The sequence below is a fragment of the Macrobrachium nipponense genome, chromosome 12 (genome assembly GCF_015104395.2).
Source record: "Macrobrachium nipponense isolate FS-2020 chromosome 12, ASM1510439v2, whole genome shotgun sequence".
Lineage (NCBI taxonomy): Eukaryota > Metazoa > Arthropoda > Malacostraca > Decapoda > Palaemonidae > Macrobrachium > Macrobrachium nipponense.
The window spans coordinates 8,610,577-8,630,496 of NC_087205.1; the positions used below are offsets into that span (position 1 = coordinate 8,610,577).

The 19,920-nt window shown below is 37.9% G+C and overlaps 1 protein-coding gene across 1 annotated transcript; it reads right to left on the minus strand.

The window, feature by feature from the left end:
• Positions 1-14,046: 14,046 nt before the first annotated feature.
• LOC135224934 (sulfotransferase 1C4-like) lies at positions 14,047-18,264 on the minus strand. The gene is made up of 4 exons (XM_064264257.1): positions 18,090-18,264; positions 17,724-17,903; positions 14,895-15,175; positions 14,047-14,359 (listed from the first exon to the last, which is right to left on the minus strand). Exons 1-4 carry the CDS (start codon positions 18,159-18,161, stop codon positions 14,155-14,157), a joined length of 738 nt encoding a protein of 245 aa, XP_064120327.1. The 5' UTR covers positions 18,162-18,264; the 3' UTR covers positions 14,047-14,154.
• Positions 18,265-19,920: the final 1,656 nt, after the last annotated feature.

A 19,920-nucleotide genomic window follows, 5' to 3' on the forward strand; every position in this document is an offset into this window, starting at 1 on the left:
CAGGTGTAACGTTATCGTCACTGTGTAGTGAGGGTATGTGTAGTCAAGTGACTAAGGGCCTAAGCACACTGGCGACTTTGTAGAGCCACAAGTGGCTGCGTTTTGTGGCAGGGATATTTTCTCCCATAGGTTCCCATTGTTTTCAAGCTTTGCCGATCACACTTGTGTCTGTGGCAAGCTGTCGCTCGTCCCCGCCACAAACAGCGCATTTTGTGGCGGCGTTTTGTGGCTGGCTGAGAGCACACTAGCGACTTCTGGCGACCACATGTGGCTGCTAATCAGTGATGCAGGAAACTTCATAGAGGTGAGGTGTGTGTTGTCCCGCTGTTCAAACAAGGTAAGTTATTAAGCTCAATAAATTGTACTTGGCATTCTTTTTTCAGTGTGAAAAGTCAATATTTATTTATAAACAGAAACCGTACCTAATACATAACCTTCCCGTTTTCAACGATAAGTTAATAAATGTAAGTTATAAAAAAGTACAATACAAATGAAATTCAATGAAATATTAACGGACGCAGTTTTTCGCATGTTTTTTAAACTTTTTTTGGTTATAATTTAATCAAATAAATTTAATCACTGCCTAGTAAGATATCATTGGCGTTATTCTGTCATTGTAATCGTATTTAAAATTTGTTTCCCACATTTGGGATTATTTGAAATACCATTTGTTATTGTTTGCAGAGTGTGACTTGACAAACTTGTAGTCCGGGCTGTATCTGCCATGGCTTCATTCGGCTTTGACACAGACCGATTCATTATTGAAATACAAGATACCTAGGCCAGCAATTTGGGACGTGCGCCTCAAGGAATTCAGCAACAAAATTTTGAAAGCAAAGGCATGGGAGGAATTGTGCTCTATATTCGTACTCAACTTCAATGAGTTGGATTGCCAAGGAAAAAACAAAGCAAGTAAGTATTACATTTCATATATTTATATTCACAATATTTGATATTGTAAGTCTAGTATTTCATACATAGCTGTATAATAATGTATATCTAATACATAAGGGACACAAGAAATAATTTAGAAAAGTTTGTAACACATTACATCCTTTACTATGTCACACATTGACTTGCCCTACACTCTGTTCCCAATCATTCTATCCTGCCACGACACTGATCCTATGCTGGAAAAGTAGTTCGAGAACTTTTCTCTTTTTGTTTTAGCAGATCGAGGGCATCCTGCTTGTATTGCACCATCACCATCAGTCAGACCTATAACATTCAGTGTGTTTTCAAACTGTACACCATCCCTTTCTCTTACAATGTTGTGTAAAGTGCAACATGCCCTGATAATGTTTTCGGCATTCTCAACATGTAAATCCAGTGGTCTATGAAATATGCGCCATTTATTTGTGAGAATGCCAAAAGCACTTTCGATGTATCGCCTCGCTCTTGATAAGCGATAATTAAAAATTTTTTGTTGGAGATTTTTCCCCCCATAAGGGCGTAGCATGTGAGTAGAGAGCCAAAAGCTTCGTCGCCAACGAAAACGAAGGGAAGTGGGTCCCCATTCGTTGACACTGTTTTATCGCTAGGAATGTTCAGTGTATTTTGCTGCATTTTTAGGTAGAGGTTACTGTTTTTGTAGATGGAGGAGTCTGATGCTTTACCATAAGAACGACATCTATAAAAGTAAACCTGTAGTTTGCGTCACATACAGCTAACAACACCATTGAAAAATACTTCTTGTAACAAAAGTAGTTAGAACCACTGCCCGTTGGTTTAATGAGCCTCACATACTTGCCATCCATGGCGCCTATGCAGTTCGGAAACTGTGCTTCACAACGAAAACTTTCAATTTTCAGCCATTCTTCCTTTGTTAATTCTGGGAAACATAGGTCGTGTAGATACTCCCATATCGCCTTGCACACTTTTTGCACGATCCCTCTAGCGGTGGAACTCCCACACCGGAAAGTGTAATGTAGTTCGAAAGAGGAACACCCTGTTGTTAAGAACCTGAAAAGAACATTTAAAAATCAATATATTATTGCTAAATTAAATGCATTTACTTACGTATGTGGCTATACTTATAGGGAGAGGATGTTACATATTATAACATGAAACTCATTTTACTCAGATTTTGACGCGACTTTAATTTAACCAGACAAATAATAATACATGAGAAAACGTTGTGCTATCATTGAAATTTTATTCATGTAGTTATTTTAGATGAAGCTAGTGTGTAGACTAATAACTCTATAACTAATCTTTACATCTTCTTACAGCTACAGATCTGCAACGGAAATGGAAGAGTTTGAGGGACTCCTATAGAAGAGAATTGACATTGTCGAAGAAAGAAAAATCGGGATCTGGCGCAGGAAGTGGGAGGAAGGAATATTTGTACTTCAAACAGCTGTCTTTTCTTCAAGAAATTTGCGCAACAAAACCACATGCAGCTGAAAGCGTCGAGGATACTACAGTGCAGGGAGATGAACGAGAAAACCCAGGAGAGCCTGCACCTTCCACTTCTAATGTAAAAAGGAAGAAATCAACTGTACATTCGGATGAAAAGATTATTCTGGAAGCTTCTAAGAAAGCAACCGCCCCTCACGATCATGATACAGATTTCCTTCTTGGTCTGGTGGCTGACTTCAAGAGTATTCCTGAGAGTGTCAAGTTCGATGCTAAGCTTGAAATCATGAATGTGATCAAGAGGTATAAACAACATCCAAATCATCTGTATTTTACATCATATCAACAAACAGTCCCAAGTCCATATTCACATGCGAGTCATACATCACACAATTTCGCTCCTAGCATCATGCATGCACAATCAACAGTACCTCAAAGCCAACCCGTACTACCCTGTACACCATCACCTGCACAACTATCTGAAACACAAGCGTTATCCCCATGGTCGGATGATTCAGTCATGAGTAATTTGTGAACAAAACACTGAAGTGACAACACAAATGTTATCATTGGAAGCATTCATAATCTTAGCGATATAGGAAAGGAAATATAGCTTTGTATTGCAGTACAGTTTCATTGAAATACAGTTTAATAAACTCACTAAAAATAATTGTATTATTTACATACCTTAATGTTATCGCAAGTCTCTCCTCAGCTGGAATGCTCTTCCTTAGATGTGTACTGTCTTTGCGAATGTGGGGGCCAATTATGGCCAAGAGTTCGTTGAAACTTTCCTGGGTCATCCTAAAGTAGTAAAAAAATTTATCATCATCTGCTCTTAAGTCACTCATTATCATGTAAAACTGTCCGTGGGTCAATCTCGAAGCAGTAATTGGGTGCATCCATAGCGCTCTCCGACGACGGCGGCGGCGACATCACAGAAGTATAAGCAGTGACAGTGCCTCTTCCTCAGAGTCCACGCTGAAACTGAGATGTAGTGATATCGGTGTGGCGACCACATGTGGCCGGGTATTCAAAACATACCCACATGTGGTCGCAACTTGTGGCTCTAAAAAGTGGCTAGTGTGCTCTGGCCCGACACTTTGTGCGGCCACATGTGGTGCCACAGAGTGGCTAGTGTACTCGGGGCTTAACTCTCACAGGTTTTGCAGAACTGGTGACAGTTGGCTCTTGTGAGGGGATGGACAGCAGTCGGACAGGGGTTGCGTCATCATGTCTGGGGGGAGTGCGGGTTGCGCAGTTGAGTACGACTTGCTCAGGAGTTTATCATCTTGTTGGTATATCGTTGCGCAATCGGATCGGTAGGCTCAGATATGATGGGATCTTGTATGTCGCTTGGTATCGAGCAGCCAGGCGTAGTAGGTTCCGCGTTCTTGGGTGCTGCTCTTGTGGGGGGTTCGGCCTTTCTCCTTTTTCCTGCTCCGGTGTGGCTGGACAGGTCTGACAGAGATACCCAGGCGCAGTAGGTTCCGGGTTCTTGGGTGCTTCTCTTGTGGGGGTTCGGCCTTTCTCCTTTTTCCTGTTCTGTTGTGGTCGTACAGGAATGACAGAGGATAGATACCTTGAAGAGAGACTCGTTTACTAGTTGTGGGTTTTTGGTTCCCTGGCGAAGGAAGCGAGTATAACGGATTGTGGGCTTTGTCCTTTCTCTCTTTCCGCATTCCAGGCTCCAGAGGAATCTCACAGTTAATTCAAGGAATGTTTGATACGTTGTATTCAACCAAACCAGCAGTCTCTCAAACATTAAGTAGGCTGATGTGGTTTCGGAGAGTCGGACAGTTTTGGGGGAAGGACTTTGGCTAGCATCACTTTCTGTATGAGGTAGCGGGTAACTCCTCTGCCGGAGTCCGACTTCCGGTTTACGAGACAGTTGAGGCTTTTCTCAATTGGGTTCCTTCATTGATTCGTGTGGTAGGAGTTACGGATCACGAGGCTCGTATTTGGAAGACACCTTTCACAGCTAGTGGGAGGCCTTGTCCCACTCTGTGTGGATGTGGTGAGAATTGATGGGTGTTTCTCTGAGCCTGACTGTTTGATAACCTCTTCACTTTGGTTTCGAGGGGGTTTGCATACCAGACTAACATTTCTGATGGTTATACTATGTTCTTGTCAGGGTGAGGAGGAACTTCTTGTTAAATCATTGCCTCAGCGCTATCCGGACATTCATAAGAAGGGGTTCTTAGTCAATCCAAGGGCGCAAAGTATCGCGGAGGGCTACCCTTTGGCTTCCGGAGGAATGTTTCGGTCTCGACGATCGTGTAGGTGGTTATTTGAGAGTTGGTGTGGTTTTTCACAACACCGTACCTTAGGGAATTTCAGTTTCTTCAGAGAGGTTACTCGCGTTGTCCTGTCGTTGGTAACTCAGTTTTATAGTTGGCTTGGTAGAGTTAATGTGTTGAAAGTTTAGGGAGGCAGTGATAGTCTAAATAAACTTTAGTGTGTTAGAAGTTTAGGGAGGCAGTGATAGTCTAATGAACTCTAGTGTTTCTGTTGGTCAAGCCTAGACTGAGTGTATTGTTCCTTAGGCCCTTGAGGTTAGGCAGATCCCAATGGTCGATGTTGGAATAACTACAACTCTTCAGCACAAGTCACCTACATCAGTGAGCAGTAGAGAACTGAAGGTCCTGCACACTCAACGTCTCCTCCATACATGAGAGGCTAGATAGCCACATGGGAGGTTCACCATTTCCCCTCCATACATGAGAGGTATAGAATACCACATGGGAGATTCTTCTGACTCAGGCGGTATACCTTGGACTCGACACCGATGGTATGGTACTTCCTCTGCAAGCATCCTCACCTACTGGGCTGGACAGCCAGGTGAGGAGATTTGTTTTTTACCTTGTCACATGGGATGTACTTCTGACTCAGACAGTACCTTAGACTCAACACTGATGTTGAAGTACTTTCTTTGCAAACATCCTCACCTAGTGAGCTGGGCAACCAGGTGAGGAGATTTGTTTTTACAAATATAGCTTATCACATAGGAGGTACTTCTGACTCAGACGGTACCTTAGACTCAACACTGATGTTGAAGTACTTTCTTTGCAAACACCCTCACCTCCGAGTTAGATAACTAGGTGAGGATACATGTTTTTATACATGGTAGGTTGTTTATGAGTTACCTGCGTATGTTCCGTGGACAGGTCGAGCTGAATTAGATTGGTCCCACCTCCGAGTAAATGTTGTTAATCGGGCTAATTCAGGTGTTCAGGGAGTGTATTGCAATATGAAGTTTTCATAATAAAACTAATATTGTAATACTTAAATGAACACCTGAATGATTCCCACCCTCCTCCCCACTTCAATTTGATAGTGAATGATTCAATTGAGGAGGAAGGCCACTGGTGGCCGGTATTTACGGCAGCGTTGCCAACGGTAACACAGGTAACTCATTTGACTAGATTTTACCTGCAGCGTTTGTCACACTGACAGTTAAAATTACCCACTTAGTGGGTAAATATGTGGGGATATAGTTCGGGCTGGTCAGTGACCAGGGCTAGTTCAGGTGTTCAGGTAAGTTTTACAATATTAGTTTTATTATGAAAACTTCATTTTTTGAATTATTTATACACTAAATCTGTTTATTTTATTTCATGACAGTTACTATTTTGACAGAAACCTAAAGCTTTGTTAAATTGTTACTTCTTAGAGTATAAGTTTTATGACAATAATTTTTCATTATATACATTAATTATAAGTTTCATGACAATTTTTATTTCTTACTATTAAAGGTCATAATTTTATTTCACATTACATGTTGTAAACTTATTTTATACAGAATAAGACCTTGCTTAATACTTTGTTGTTTATAAAAATATTTTTCCTTTGCAGTATTGTTTAGACAAAGACAGTCAGGTTACCAGCTGCTTTATGAGCAAGAGCTACTGTCAGCAGAGGCTAACTTAATCTATAAACAAGAACAAATGTAGCCTATTATTACACAAGACCAGCTTAAACTACAACAAAAAGACAGTACGGTATTTGCAATGTGATTGCCTGTGAGTTTGTGAATAGCACACTTTAAGTGAATCTAAGCTGGGTTCTAATATACGTGCATACTGTATTACCAGCTCTTATTATTTTACTTATATAAATTATATCAAGATCATTTGTATTGAGTCTTATTTTACCTATATAAATTATATCTATATCATTTGCATTGAAATCAAGTATGCAATGTATTTATTTCCCGCATAGTTGACATAAATTTCAACACTTGTTAGTCATGTTTCATTGTCAAGTTCCTTCATGAAGTTTGTGCTTCGATGTCGTAGCCATAAATGTAGGAGAATATCTCATAGAAAAGACATCTTCCTAGTTCAGAATTATGTACTATAGAGTGATGTTCGTTACCACACCCTCTGTCATCTGCTTAACTCTTGTCCTTTCATTTTTGGATCCATGTGGTTTGCTGCTTTTATGAGAAGGCATTTAGAGGTTATGAGTTATTTTTTCAATTCTTTTGTACTCTTATCCTTTCACAGCTTTATCTTCTAATTTTGGATCTTGGCCTTATTTTGGTGCCTTATTGCCTGGCCCTTCAGTGTCTTCAATTGGAAAATGATTTGATCTTATTGGGAAAACACTACACTTACAATCACTCTTGCTGTAGGGAGCACATACTGTATAATCTTTCTTATTACATATTGCATATGTCTTTTCCCCCAGTCCCCAGACATGATTAAAATTGCCACTCTGAAAAATTTCCTTCTCTGTAGCAAGAAATCTGGAGAAACATTCTTGCCTCTGAGTAGGATGTTTTACTGAACATGATTGCCATTATGAAAAAAGTTTATGAAGATAAGAGGTATTTTTTTAATGTAACCTGCTTCTTCAGATAATCATTTAGAATTGGTCACTTTTGTTTTCATAATCTCTTGAAGAGGAATCCCAATGAGCAGAGTAGGAGAGTGAAATCTCAACACCACTGATCTTACAAGACTGCTCCCAAAGTTGTAATTATGCTTGATCATTATGCTTACCGGTATATCCTCAGTTAGCACCACTAGCTCTTTTCCTGGAGCTCCATCAAATTCATGGTTTGTATATAAAAAAAATTTAGGAATTCCATATTTCTTGTAAGAAACAATAATTTCATTTAAAGGACTTTTGTAAATTGTATTACTTTAATTATTGTGGAGGTAAAGTATAAACTTTACCTCCACATCATTATTTTTGTCATGTATAGACTTCAGTTTTGCTACCTGGAATCTGGAGAGGCCTATGTTTTTCAGTAACAGGAGGTGTGTGTTGATTATGATATACAGGTATGTTGTCTCCCAAACAGTAGAAATATATGAGGACTTGGGAATTCTTAAGACCCAATGTTTCAGCGAAAGTTGTCAAAATACTGTAATTATATAATGCTTAATGATTGCTATCTTGCGGGCTGCTCTATGAGCAAGAGCCCGTGCTGGCATAAAGCCAGCTTAATCAACAATAACAGATTGCTATCTCTGTCTATTAATTAGGGCCTTAATTTTGAGAAGTGTCTCATTGCATAAAAGTCTCAAAGTCTTGAGAGGATTAAAAAAAATCGTAAAGTATTGTTTATTGGATAAATGAGAAGGCCAAACTATGTCCATTAGAACCTTCTCATTACAGACTTCATATGTTGAGTTATTCTCTGTAGTAGTCAATGGCAGATCTAGAAATCATTTATGGGGGGCACTTCGGATTTTTTATATATAACACACTCACATATGGTGCATATATATCAATATTTATACATAATTTACATCATATGCACATAAATATTGTATGTACTGAGAAAGAGAGAGAGAGATATTATAATTATGAAGATTGCTACATTGTTTCTAACAGCTGTACTTATGAAGAAGTAGCAGGTGCAATTGCTTTGGCAAATACAAGCTTTAAATACATGTGCATAAAGAACAAACAAATTACATAATTTTATTTTCAGTGTTTCTATCAATTTAACTTGTACGAGGTGAGTACATATTATCAAATTTTAATTATCCAAAGGAGGGGGTGTCACATGACCAGGTGCCCCCCTTACAACCACCATTGGTAGTAGTCTTAGCAGCACACGATTTACCTCGGTAGTTAATGTTATACTTCAATCACTAAGTGGTGCTGAAAGAATGTGCTGCAGTGGTAACCTGTGGGAAAATAGAATGAAGCACTGGAAATTACCACAGGACGTGACGCAGGTCTAAAGAAACATCCTGAAATAATTGAAAATGATCAAGTATTATTACAGAGGTGATGCTTTGTAAAAATCACAATTTTGTTCCTTACCTTATCATTTTTTTTTATTTATTGGATACATCTGTACTTCCAAGCACTACCAATATTAACCAAGTACAGTTAGTGTCACTTTCACACAAGTGGCTTAGCGAAATAATGCATGTTTTTTGTTGAAATACCAAGCCAGTGATTGCAGATTTAATGTATAGGTATTATTCTTCACACCATTATTCATACTACATGAATGAAGTGCGGGTTTACTTAAAATGAAGGTGAAACTCTTTGATTTATGCAAATTGTAACATCAGTTGCAACCACCTAAGAGACAAATGTGACAGTTAGTTATAAATTATAACATTATAAAGTGTAAATTATGAAATTTACATTTATTTCCAAGTGAGTTCATAATGCTGTTTCTATATACATATTTGAATACATAAGTCGTCCTAGCGCTGAAATTCCACCATCCTTCCATAATACATCAAGGTAAGTCAGTGCATTTATCTGTGCTATTACCATCATAATTATGATAGACTGTTGACTGTACTGAATAGTACAGTAGTATAGGGTAAACATAAGTACTGTACGTACAGTGTAAATTTCGACTTGAAGTGTGGAATGATAGGAATGGCAGCCATACCTATCGAAATACACTAGCGTTCATCACCAAGTATTGCATGGCATTTTAACTAAGTTGTGGTTTACAATTTTCAGGGAAAAAAATATTTTCACCAAGTTTTGATGCACTTCAAAATGATTCCAGTAGAGATTGTAGGAAACTCAAGTGCTTACTATAGAGCTAGTCCTTCCCACTTATGAAACCTTTTAAAAATAAAGAGGCAGACTTATGTAAGTCTAAAAATGATTAGACAGTAAATTCTCTTAATAACCAGCATTGTTATTAGAAAATATTGACTCTGTGCCCTCCATGTGTCCAGTAACATTTAAAGTTTTTGAATGTAGAAGTGTACTTGAAATGTTCTCAACATAAATATCACCTTGAAACATGTTAAGAATATAAGCTGCTTGTTTTCACAATTGTTAGTGGAAATTACCGTACATATACATAATGTATATCAAAAATGATGTTTGTACAGCCATGTTAAAAAAAAAAAAAAAATAGCGTTGAAACCATTTGGGATACAAGGGAAAATTTTAAGCCTAGTCTAGGATATGTTTTCCTTGACAAAAATTCTTATAAAACTTAATATATCCACAATTCAGATGAAATTGTATATATTGCCATAAGATTTGTAACTTACGCTTAATTTTGACAGCTGTAATAAGATTTGAATGATAGCTGTTGTCCAGGATGTATTGGTTGTACACAATAGTCGGAGACAAGATACAAGCCATTATTGTATTTTTGTTTTTTCAGCCGTCACAACGGATGCTGCAAATTGAATTAAAATAACAATGAGAGCAAAGCAGAGGACAGCGCCTCAGTGGCGTGGTCGGAATGGTGTTGGCGTGCCACCTCGGTGGCCGAGAGTTCGATCCTCGGTCATTCCATTGAGGAGTGAGAGTTGTGTATTTCTGGTGACAGAAGTTCACTCTCGACGTGGTTCGGAAGTCACGTAAAGCCGTTGGTCCCATTGCTGAATAACCACTGGTTCCATGCAACGTAAAAACACCATACAGACAGACAGACAGACAAAGCAAAGGACAATGTATGATACCAGGCAGTGTGTAGGTGACAGAGGGTAACTAATGCTGACTGTGCCATAGGATGGTCTGGCCTATTTGAGACTGTGGCCACATAATCTGCAGCATGTATAGAGGACTCAGGAGACTGCTCTTCCCCTCATATATACATTTTAGAGTGATATACAGTAAAAGCTTCCATCTTGCCTTACTGGGAATTGACAAAAAGCAATTATTCTTGGTCATCTCAGCAAGGGAAATTTTTTGCCTGGCCTAGGTTTTGTGGACAGTAGATGTCTGTTTATAGACACCTGGGCCAAATCTTTATACATACATGGGTAATTTCCAACATCAAGAAGACAAACACTTTTGACCCTTTGAACTAGCAACTTAATTCCAAAAACAGCATCAGTGCCTGCATTACTTTAATCAATAAAGAAAATATATAACATGTATATACTATGTATGGATAAATTTTTTTCCAGGATTTCAGGCAGCCCCTTGCCCCTACGTGCAGCACCATGTGTCTGTTATCTAAAAAGAAAAAATCAGGTACAATATAATAATGTTCATTATTGCAAAGTCGTTAAGTACAGTACTAGTTAGTAAGCTTGCTTGAATTATGCTGTTCAGGTGTTTCTAAAAGTTCAAGAAATCAAATAAGGTAAAAAAAATCATGCTTCTGTGCTTATTACATATCATTAACAGTCTAACCTATCATTTTAAAACTGATAATTACTGAATAATGGGTACATATTTGTAAAATACAGTGGTGATCTCAAAGAAAATAAATACTTAAATGCAGAAGTAATTTTTTATCACTGGCTGCTTAAACACTTGTAATTATTGGCAGCCTAGTGTGCTCACACTAGGCCTTTTCTTCTCCAGCAACGAGCCGTTGCTGCCGAGAATGGAAAACCGGGAGCTTTTAGCTTTCCGACAGAACGGGAACAATTTAACCTGGAGTGTAAATTACTGCAACATTTTTTTACTTGCAAATTTAGTTTTTATGACATAAATTGTAAATTTACAAAAAATACAATTTCCCACCTATTTCACATTTAAATGATTTCCATCAGTCATGTTGGGAAAGCTCAAAAACTATGATGATGTAATATGTGCTTTATTGTCCCAAATTTTTTTTACCAAGTAACATTAGGGTAAGTTATCCCAACTCATCAGATGCGTCAGTGTTCTGGTTTTCTGACAAGTGCAAAATCGGACTTAGAAAAAGCTTATATGACCTGCAGCCTATATTTGAACTTTAAGGATAGTATTCCATACTTGATTTTTAAAAATACCCTGAGTACTGTACTAGATATTTACTTACATGACAATGAGATGCTTAAAATACCATATATTTCTATAGAAAAGACCATTATATTTGGTTCATAAGGGTCTCTTTTAATTTAACTGTATCCAGTCTGACTTGGTAGGCTTATGAAATACTGTATATGTAAATATCTCTTGCTAATGAGTGCAATGTGCAGTAAGTTCTAAAAGTCACTGCTAGTTTTAGAAGTATGTAGATGTAACAAAAATCCCATACAGCATTAATCTGGGTATTCATGTTTTGTCAACTGATGTCCAGAAAAATATAAATTAATTGATTTCTACCACACCCGTATGCTTCAGTTGTAAAATTGCTGCAGGAACTTAAATTACTTGGTCTTGAAGACACTCAACAAACCATCTTGTATATAAAATCCCATCAGTTTACGTTCTCAGATCAATCTGCTGATATTATATAAGTAGAAAGTTATCTTCACCTCTTTCATACACTATTAAATAAAATTACTGACGTTAATAGTAGTAAAACAGGAGTCTCTTTATAATGAAAGTTTGCTTCGTCACCGACGTCGGGCGGACGACACAAAACGGCAGAAATCGAAAGACTTCTGTTGAAATGCAATAGATGTAAACACACATGCAAGTGAAGCTTCTATATTATTATGTGATGAAAAATCATTTATAGTAAAATATAAAAAGTAATTTACTTTCTGGTAGTGTTATTAAAACGAATTTGTGCTGGATTCGTCATTCAAAAATCCCATGTATGCTGTAAAGTGTAACAGGATGTTTTGCCTTGGCCACCGATCGCGTGTGTTACACACACACACACACACACACACACACACACACATACACACACACACACACACAGATTCATGTTAAGGCAAAATGAGAAGTCAGTGATTAATAAAACAGGAGATAAATGACAACTTTTTGAACGTTCTGTGAATTATAAGAAAATTCCTATTTCAGCTTAAAATCGAATAATAGTTGTTTTCTACGTTCTGTTTACGTCGTCCTGACCGTGACATTTCAGAATTTCGTTGTTAAGCAATTCCAACACTACCTTTGATGTCTAAAACTGAAAAAAATATAGCGTACATACTGCATATAGCTACTGTTACAACCCTGATATAGAGACACATTACTATTTTTCTACTCTGTAATGCTGGCGGGACCCGGTCGAAAAGAGGTCAGCATGTAAACAAGATCCGAAAAAGGGCAGCCAGGATCAGGAGAGTAACGCTATGCCGAAGTTATAAGTTATACCACCTGTAACGGAGTGAAGGAGCAATAAAGCTGTGAGTACTTTACACGAAGTGTGTATTTAATCCACCTTAAGCCCGCAAAAGTATTAAGTTATGACAATTGTCTTCCTAGACTTGTAAAGCAGCTTCAGGTTAGTTTTCACAACAGCGCCGCCAACCACGAAACCCCACTTGAAGAAGACTCATGAAGTTATAATCCAAGAGGAGGAATCCAATGATGAAGAATCACTTGATTTGAAATGTATAGTAAACAAGAGTTTTGTTCAACCTTATTTTGTTAGTTGTCAATTAAATCATAAGCCATTTTTATTTGAAATTGACACCGGTTCAGCTACTTCCACATTAATTATGATGATTTCAAGAAGTTAAATTGGACATTACTGAACTGTAGAACTAAATTGCAGGGTTACAACCAAGTGCCAATTAAAGTATTTGGAAAGGTCAAAGTTTCAAATTTTCAATACAAACAGCAAAATCATTCAGACGTTAAATTCATAATTGTGTTGGGTCAGACTCCCCCAAATAACTTGATTGGTAGGAATTTAATAGATAAGTGCAATATAATTAATGTCCATTAGTTAAATATAAAAGATTTTGTGGAAAACTATAATGTAGATAGTTTGAAACCTATTGAGAACTGTCAAGCCCGATTGTATCCTAAAGTTCGTCATGTTCCTGTTTTTCAGAAGGTCCGCACGGTGCCACTGACGTTACGCAGTGAGGTTGAGAGTGCGCTGCAAGAGCTTGGAAAAAATAAGATTGTAGAAAGAGTAGAATTCTCAGATTATGCCTCACCAATTATTACTGTCAGGAAGCAGAATGTATCCCTTCGGGTTTGTGGGGATTTTCGTAAAACAAATGAAATTCTTCATGAATCTAAATTCCCATTACCTATTATGTCAGAATTAATTAATTAACAGCCGAGCGCGAAAATCACTCGTCCAGCAAGGAACTATTCATTGACATAAAATACTCTCATTTCACAGGGCAACATTTTCTTTAAGAATTGTCAGGCTAAAGAAACTCATTTGAAATCAATTTTTTAAGCCAATTAAGCAGCAAGATTATCTCAAGGAATTCGTTTTCTGCTTCTTCGGTTATTCCTAATCAGTCCAGAGGTCACCACTTATCTTTCATTAAAAGAAATAAACGTAATAGGAGAAAATATCTTTTGCTGGCGAAGGGAAGTGTCAGGTTGTATCGCTGCCCAAAAGGGTGAAAAAATACACGAAACAAATTTGTTCAGACATCTTTTACTAAACAAGTTCAGCTTTCAAATTTCAGTTCTTCAACAGGGTCAAAGCACCTACACAATGACTCAGATTATCAGAATTCCCAGTCCTTTCAAAATTTGACCTTAAAAGGCGTACTTGAAGGCAGGGTCCAGTTTCGAAGCATTTTCCTTGACCCAAGCATCCACCCGAGCGTCAAGTTCTGGCGAGAGTTGTCCCTTGGATGACCCGACTTTTCCCGTGTGGAAGAAGGACCCTTTGAAGTCGACGCTGTTGGGAGCCATCGTAGGGTTTTCCTTCATATTGTTGAAGTTGGTGTGCTCTGCTACCCTGAGGAACACATGGTCGTTATAACAATTGATTTGTGTGCGCAAAGTTACTGAATATTTTTATGATCTATCTACATCAGAAGAAGGATCCATTCTTGTATGGGCTTGATCACTGATCTAGTCCACACAAGGATGGACGAAAGCCCTAATTTTTTTATATATTTCTACAAATATATTTCGTCTTGATAAACAAGAATATTACTGTGGATCCTTCTACTGATTACTTAGAAGCACGATACGATGTTTTTATATTGCATATACTATCTACGTACATCATATACTAAGTTCAGTAGCAATCAATGTCCTTATTTGACTGTGAGGCCCACAAAAAAAAAACTTAACTGGGTGTTAATAAAAAGAACGATTACATTTCTGTTTTTCTCACTTCTGTCAACTTACATATTTTCACTCCACTGGTCAACTTACTTCACTCTCTCTACTAAACTAGCTTCCGAAATCAAAGTAATCAGCACATTTCAATTAACTACAGTAAACGAGCTCCGAGTATACGTCTAGAAAACAATGCAGCTATTTACTTCTTAAGCTGATCCTCGGTAAGATTCGTCCCCAAGAATTCGTTCAGCTTCCTAAGCTCAGCCATGATGTCCGCTTTCATATCCTCGTAGAACATGATGTGCAAGTTGGGATGGTTCCTCCTTTTCCAAGCCTCGTTGGCGTGATGCCAGTAACTCCCGTAGATCGCTTTCCCACTTAGGAATGTCTCTGCTATAAGTGGAAGACTGGCATTTCCAAACTTGTTAAAGTGAATGTATCGGGAAAACATATTGTCCTTCGGGTGGCGCATCACAGAAACGACCTGTTTTGGAAAAACTTGTGTGAGCTTATTGTTTAGAACATCAGAGAATGAAGAAGAAAGTATAAGCTGAGAGATCGTGGCGTAACTAAGGGGTTGGGGGAACTGTGACATCGTTTGACCAGGTCTGGTCTGGGATTATTCTAGATTATGTAGCATATTTCCTGATCGGAACGCTGAACAGAAATTTATTGACTCTGCTGTTGAACAGCAAGTGAATTTTGACAGCGGCAACCCTTCAGTTTCTGAAGTTCATTCAACCTTGATATTTGTTTTCCAAAAATTGTTATAATGTTAAGATTGTTCTTAACCATCAGAATAAATGCTTCCAGTTGTGAGAGAAGCTTCTCCAAGTTGAAACTAATCAAAAACTATCTAAGATCAAAGGTAGTTCACGAACAAACATGGAAATACTTGGAACAACTCAGCATTATACCTGATGATCAGTCAGCGTACAGAAAAAAACACTCAATAGTGTCCACATTGTAAGCAATTACAAATTATATAAAAATTAGGACAAGTGGAAAATGTGGTATCCTGGTTATGCTCGACCTAAGTGCAGCAGTTGACACAGTTGACCACACTCTGCTGCTTGAAGACCTGACAGCAGTAGCCATTGAAGATGATTAGCTCAGATGGTACAAAAGTTACTCAGAAAACAGGAAGGTTACAGTGATTATATCAAATGTGAAATCAGAAAAGAAAGGCTAATTAGAGGGGTGCCCCAAGGCAGAGTCCTGGGTCCACTGCTATTTGCCATTTACACAACTGAATTATCTAAACAAGCAAAAGGTTTGTTACAAACTGCATGCAGATGATTCTCAGTTCTATTTTCCTCTTGAAACAGTAGAAGATGTCATTAGCAAAATTGATGCAATGATGAAAGATATAAAAAGTGGATGTCGGCGAAGAAACTAAAACTCATTGGAGACAGAACTGAGAATAGATTATTTGGATCTGATAGTGCACTACGAAAATATGAACTCTTCAAAAGAATAACTATTGGCTCGTCATCTATAAAGGCTGGAGCGGCAGTGAGGAACTTGGAAGTATCTACTGGTAATACAACACTTGGTGCACTAACTCTAACAGCTCTATTGATAACAAAATATCGATGAAAAATCATAGGCTATATTGCACATTCTAAAAACCTGTAGCTATGAGATTAGAAACATTGCATTTATCAGAAAATATTTGAACGAAGATACTCTGAAACAGTAATTTGTAACCAAATACTTTCAAGCCTTGACTACTGCAACGTTATATACTACGGGCTTCCTAACTACCTACTAAGAAAATGGCAAGGAGTACAAAATAGAGCCATCAGATAATAAAATGATTACGTTACCGTGGCAGAATAACCCCGGCACTAATCGAGCTACATTGGCTTCCAGTAGTAAGCAAGAATAGAGTACAAAATACTTCTTACAGTTTTTAATGCAACATATTTAAGAAACTGCTGAAGCTTCTTTAGACCTGAAATGAAAATGTGCCCAGGCATGGAAGTGAAGCATATAGGCTATTTGAACCTAGAACAAATTGTAAGTCAGGTGAGAGAGCATTTGAACATTGCGCACCAAGACTATACAACAAAATACCGCCTGAAGTGAATGAGTCGAGTTGAATATAGAATTTAGGCCAAAGGCCAAGCATTGGGACCTATGAGGTCATTCAGCACTGAAATGGAAATTGACAGTAAAAGGTTTGATAGGTTTAACAGGAGGAAATCCTCGCAGTTGCACTATGAAAAAGTGTTAGGAGAGGTGGAAAGTAAGATGAAGAAAGAGAATATGAAAGGAGGCACAGTAAAAAAAACGAAAGTAGTTGCAGTTAGGGGCCGAAGGCATGCTGCAAAGAACCTTCAGTAATGTCTACAGTGCACTGAATGAGGTCCACTGACGGCACTAGCCCCTCACGGGGGCCTGAAGTGAAGATCATACAAGAAGAAAGCAAATTTAAAAAAGAACTAAAGACTCCTATTCTGCAGCAGCTACGTTGCTGATGAGAAAAAACTAGAAGATAATTATAACATGTAAGAAGCAACTTTAGAAAACGCACAAGGGCTAGCCAGAGAGGAAGTCATCCCTGTGGAGGGCTGTACATAAAACCTAACAAATGAAATGATTCAGTTCAGATGTCAAACCTCGCAATATTGTCAATAGACCATGAAATTACTAAACAGTCGGACTTTGAAGATGTTATTAGCGAATTCGCTTCTATCAAAGCTCGTAATGTTCAGTTTTAAATTTGCATTCATTTGTTTTAAGAAATGAAATAAATGTTTGGGATGCTAAGGCTTAAAATGCGAGTGTTAATGTTCACCACTTTATAGTACTTTTTAGCACGGTAATGGGAGGCACTTTCAGAGTCCGCCCTGGTAAGTTGGTAACGCTAGTGACAGAACTTGAGGCGTTTTGTTATGCCACAATAACTGAAAAGACGAGACATAGCAAGATATTTTCATATTAACGTGAGCTGACTAGATTTTTGATAATCTAATTAGCCTACATATTTTTTTCATGTGAAAACAATGGAATTATTGTTTACTAACTTTACATTTATCAAGGACATCTGGATTCTGGAGATCAAATGATAGATGACTGCAAATTGAGCGACGTCCTTTTTCTAGGGCTGCCAACTGCAGCACCAGACCATCTTCTTCCTTTGCGTCTGGACACAAGTTCTTCAACTTTAACCTGTAGTCGTCCTCTTTCAGACGATGCATAAAATCCTGGAATATGATCAGCATCTCAGAGCATTCTTAGAGTTCAAACTACATACAACGCTACAGACAATTAATCCATGCATGTTAAAGGATCATTCATCATTGTATAGTCTATGCAGCAGTAGAAAGATGGGACAATGAAATAAGCATAGTATAATCAGAGAGAAAGAGAGAGAGGACTTTTAAACTTACATTATCAACAAAGTAAACTCTGTTATTAAGACTCTCGGTCAGCGCCCTCTCGATTTCCCCAATGTGCGTCATGGCCCAGATGATCCCGGCTGTCCAAACCGTCCCACTTTTAGGAAAAGTGAACAAGCAGACATCATCTCTCCTGTATTCGAAGTTGTAGATGGCGTTGGCAAATTTTTTTCTAAACTGTAAAAGAATATAGGTTTCTTAACTGCTTTTCTTAAGGGCTGCTATGATTACAGCTTACGCATGGTGAATACATTGAATTAGGCGTGTGCTATGTTAATTACAACTTACGAATGGTGAATATATTGAATTAGGCCTATGCTATGATAATTACAGCTTATGAATGGTGAATAAATTAGTCCTATACGTCAAATTTTGCGTTTACATTCACCTAGTATGTATTACATCCCTTTACATAGGCCTATTGTTTGTATTTTCAAACATTAATCTTTGGTACTTCCAGCTAATTAAACAGATTAGGCTTAATCATAAATTCTAGATGTTATTAAATATATCTTATATTCAGCTTATAATTTTCACTTTCTTGACATACGCAGTAGCCAAGTTGCAGAAGATTTTTTTCCTTATTCTACTTCCGGAAATATATATAAATTCCCCAAAATCTTTCTTCAGCTAGTAAGGACAGTTTGAATGTAATTCAAATAATGAGCAGCAATACCAAACTATTTCTAGTTTTATGTAACTAAATCCGTCTAATACGAGAAACATATCCTAGAAACAATAACAATTTTATTTTCAACAAATTCAATCACCTTTGAGCGATCTTGGGGTGAATGACCTTCGCAACATCCAAAACCCATATATCGAAATTCTCCTCGACCATTATAGGGCGTTTAGATAAAAACCTGACAGATAAATCTGACACGTAATGTTGTAGCTCTTTAGGTTTCGTAAAAACTCAGGGGTGGAATTGAAATACCCAAGAACTATTACATTTATCTTTAAAGGTCAAAAGGGATGGTTTCAACACTTCGAAATATTTAGGAAAGAATAATTGTTTAATCCTCATGACTACCAGCCCAGCAAAGGTTTACGGAGGTTACGTACTCATCCGTTGCTTGTCTATTAGGCCTAATTTATAGCATATCTTAGTTTTACCAGACCTAATTTATAGCATATCTTAGTTTTACCAGACCTAACATATCTTAGTTTTACCAGACCACTGAGCTGATTAACAGCTCTCCTATAGGGCTGGCCCGAAGGATTAGATATTTTTACGTGGCTAGGAACCGATTTGTCATCTAGCAACGGGACCTACAGCTTATTGTGGGATCCGAACCACACTATATCAAGAAATGAATTTCTATCACCAAAAATAAACTCCTCTGATTCCGCATTGGCCGAGCCGGGATTCGAACTTCGGACCACTGGATTGGCAGCCGAGCGCGAAAACCACTCGTCCAGGGAGGAACTAGGCCTAGTTAATACCCATGGGTAAAACTGAAATAACCTTGAACCATATATTTCAGCTTAAACATCAAAAGGACTCGTTTTTACATTACAAACTGTAGGAAGACTTTTTTTTTTTTTTTTTTTTTTTTTTTTTTTTTCTGCCCAACAAAGGCTGACGAAGGTTAGGTGCTCAGTCAACCGTCGTCGGATTTCAGATGATTTTTAGGTAGATCTTGGTCCCGAACTTGACTTCGCGTCCAGTTTTTATCTTTTTGCCACTTTTATTTTATTTGGTGCAATATTATCACGCTTTCTCGTATCATGTCGCCAGGATGGTATATGGATTTTAAAATGAAAACATCTTTATCAGTGGCAGGGGCAAGATTGTCTTCGTCACTGCATTCATCTAGCA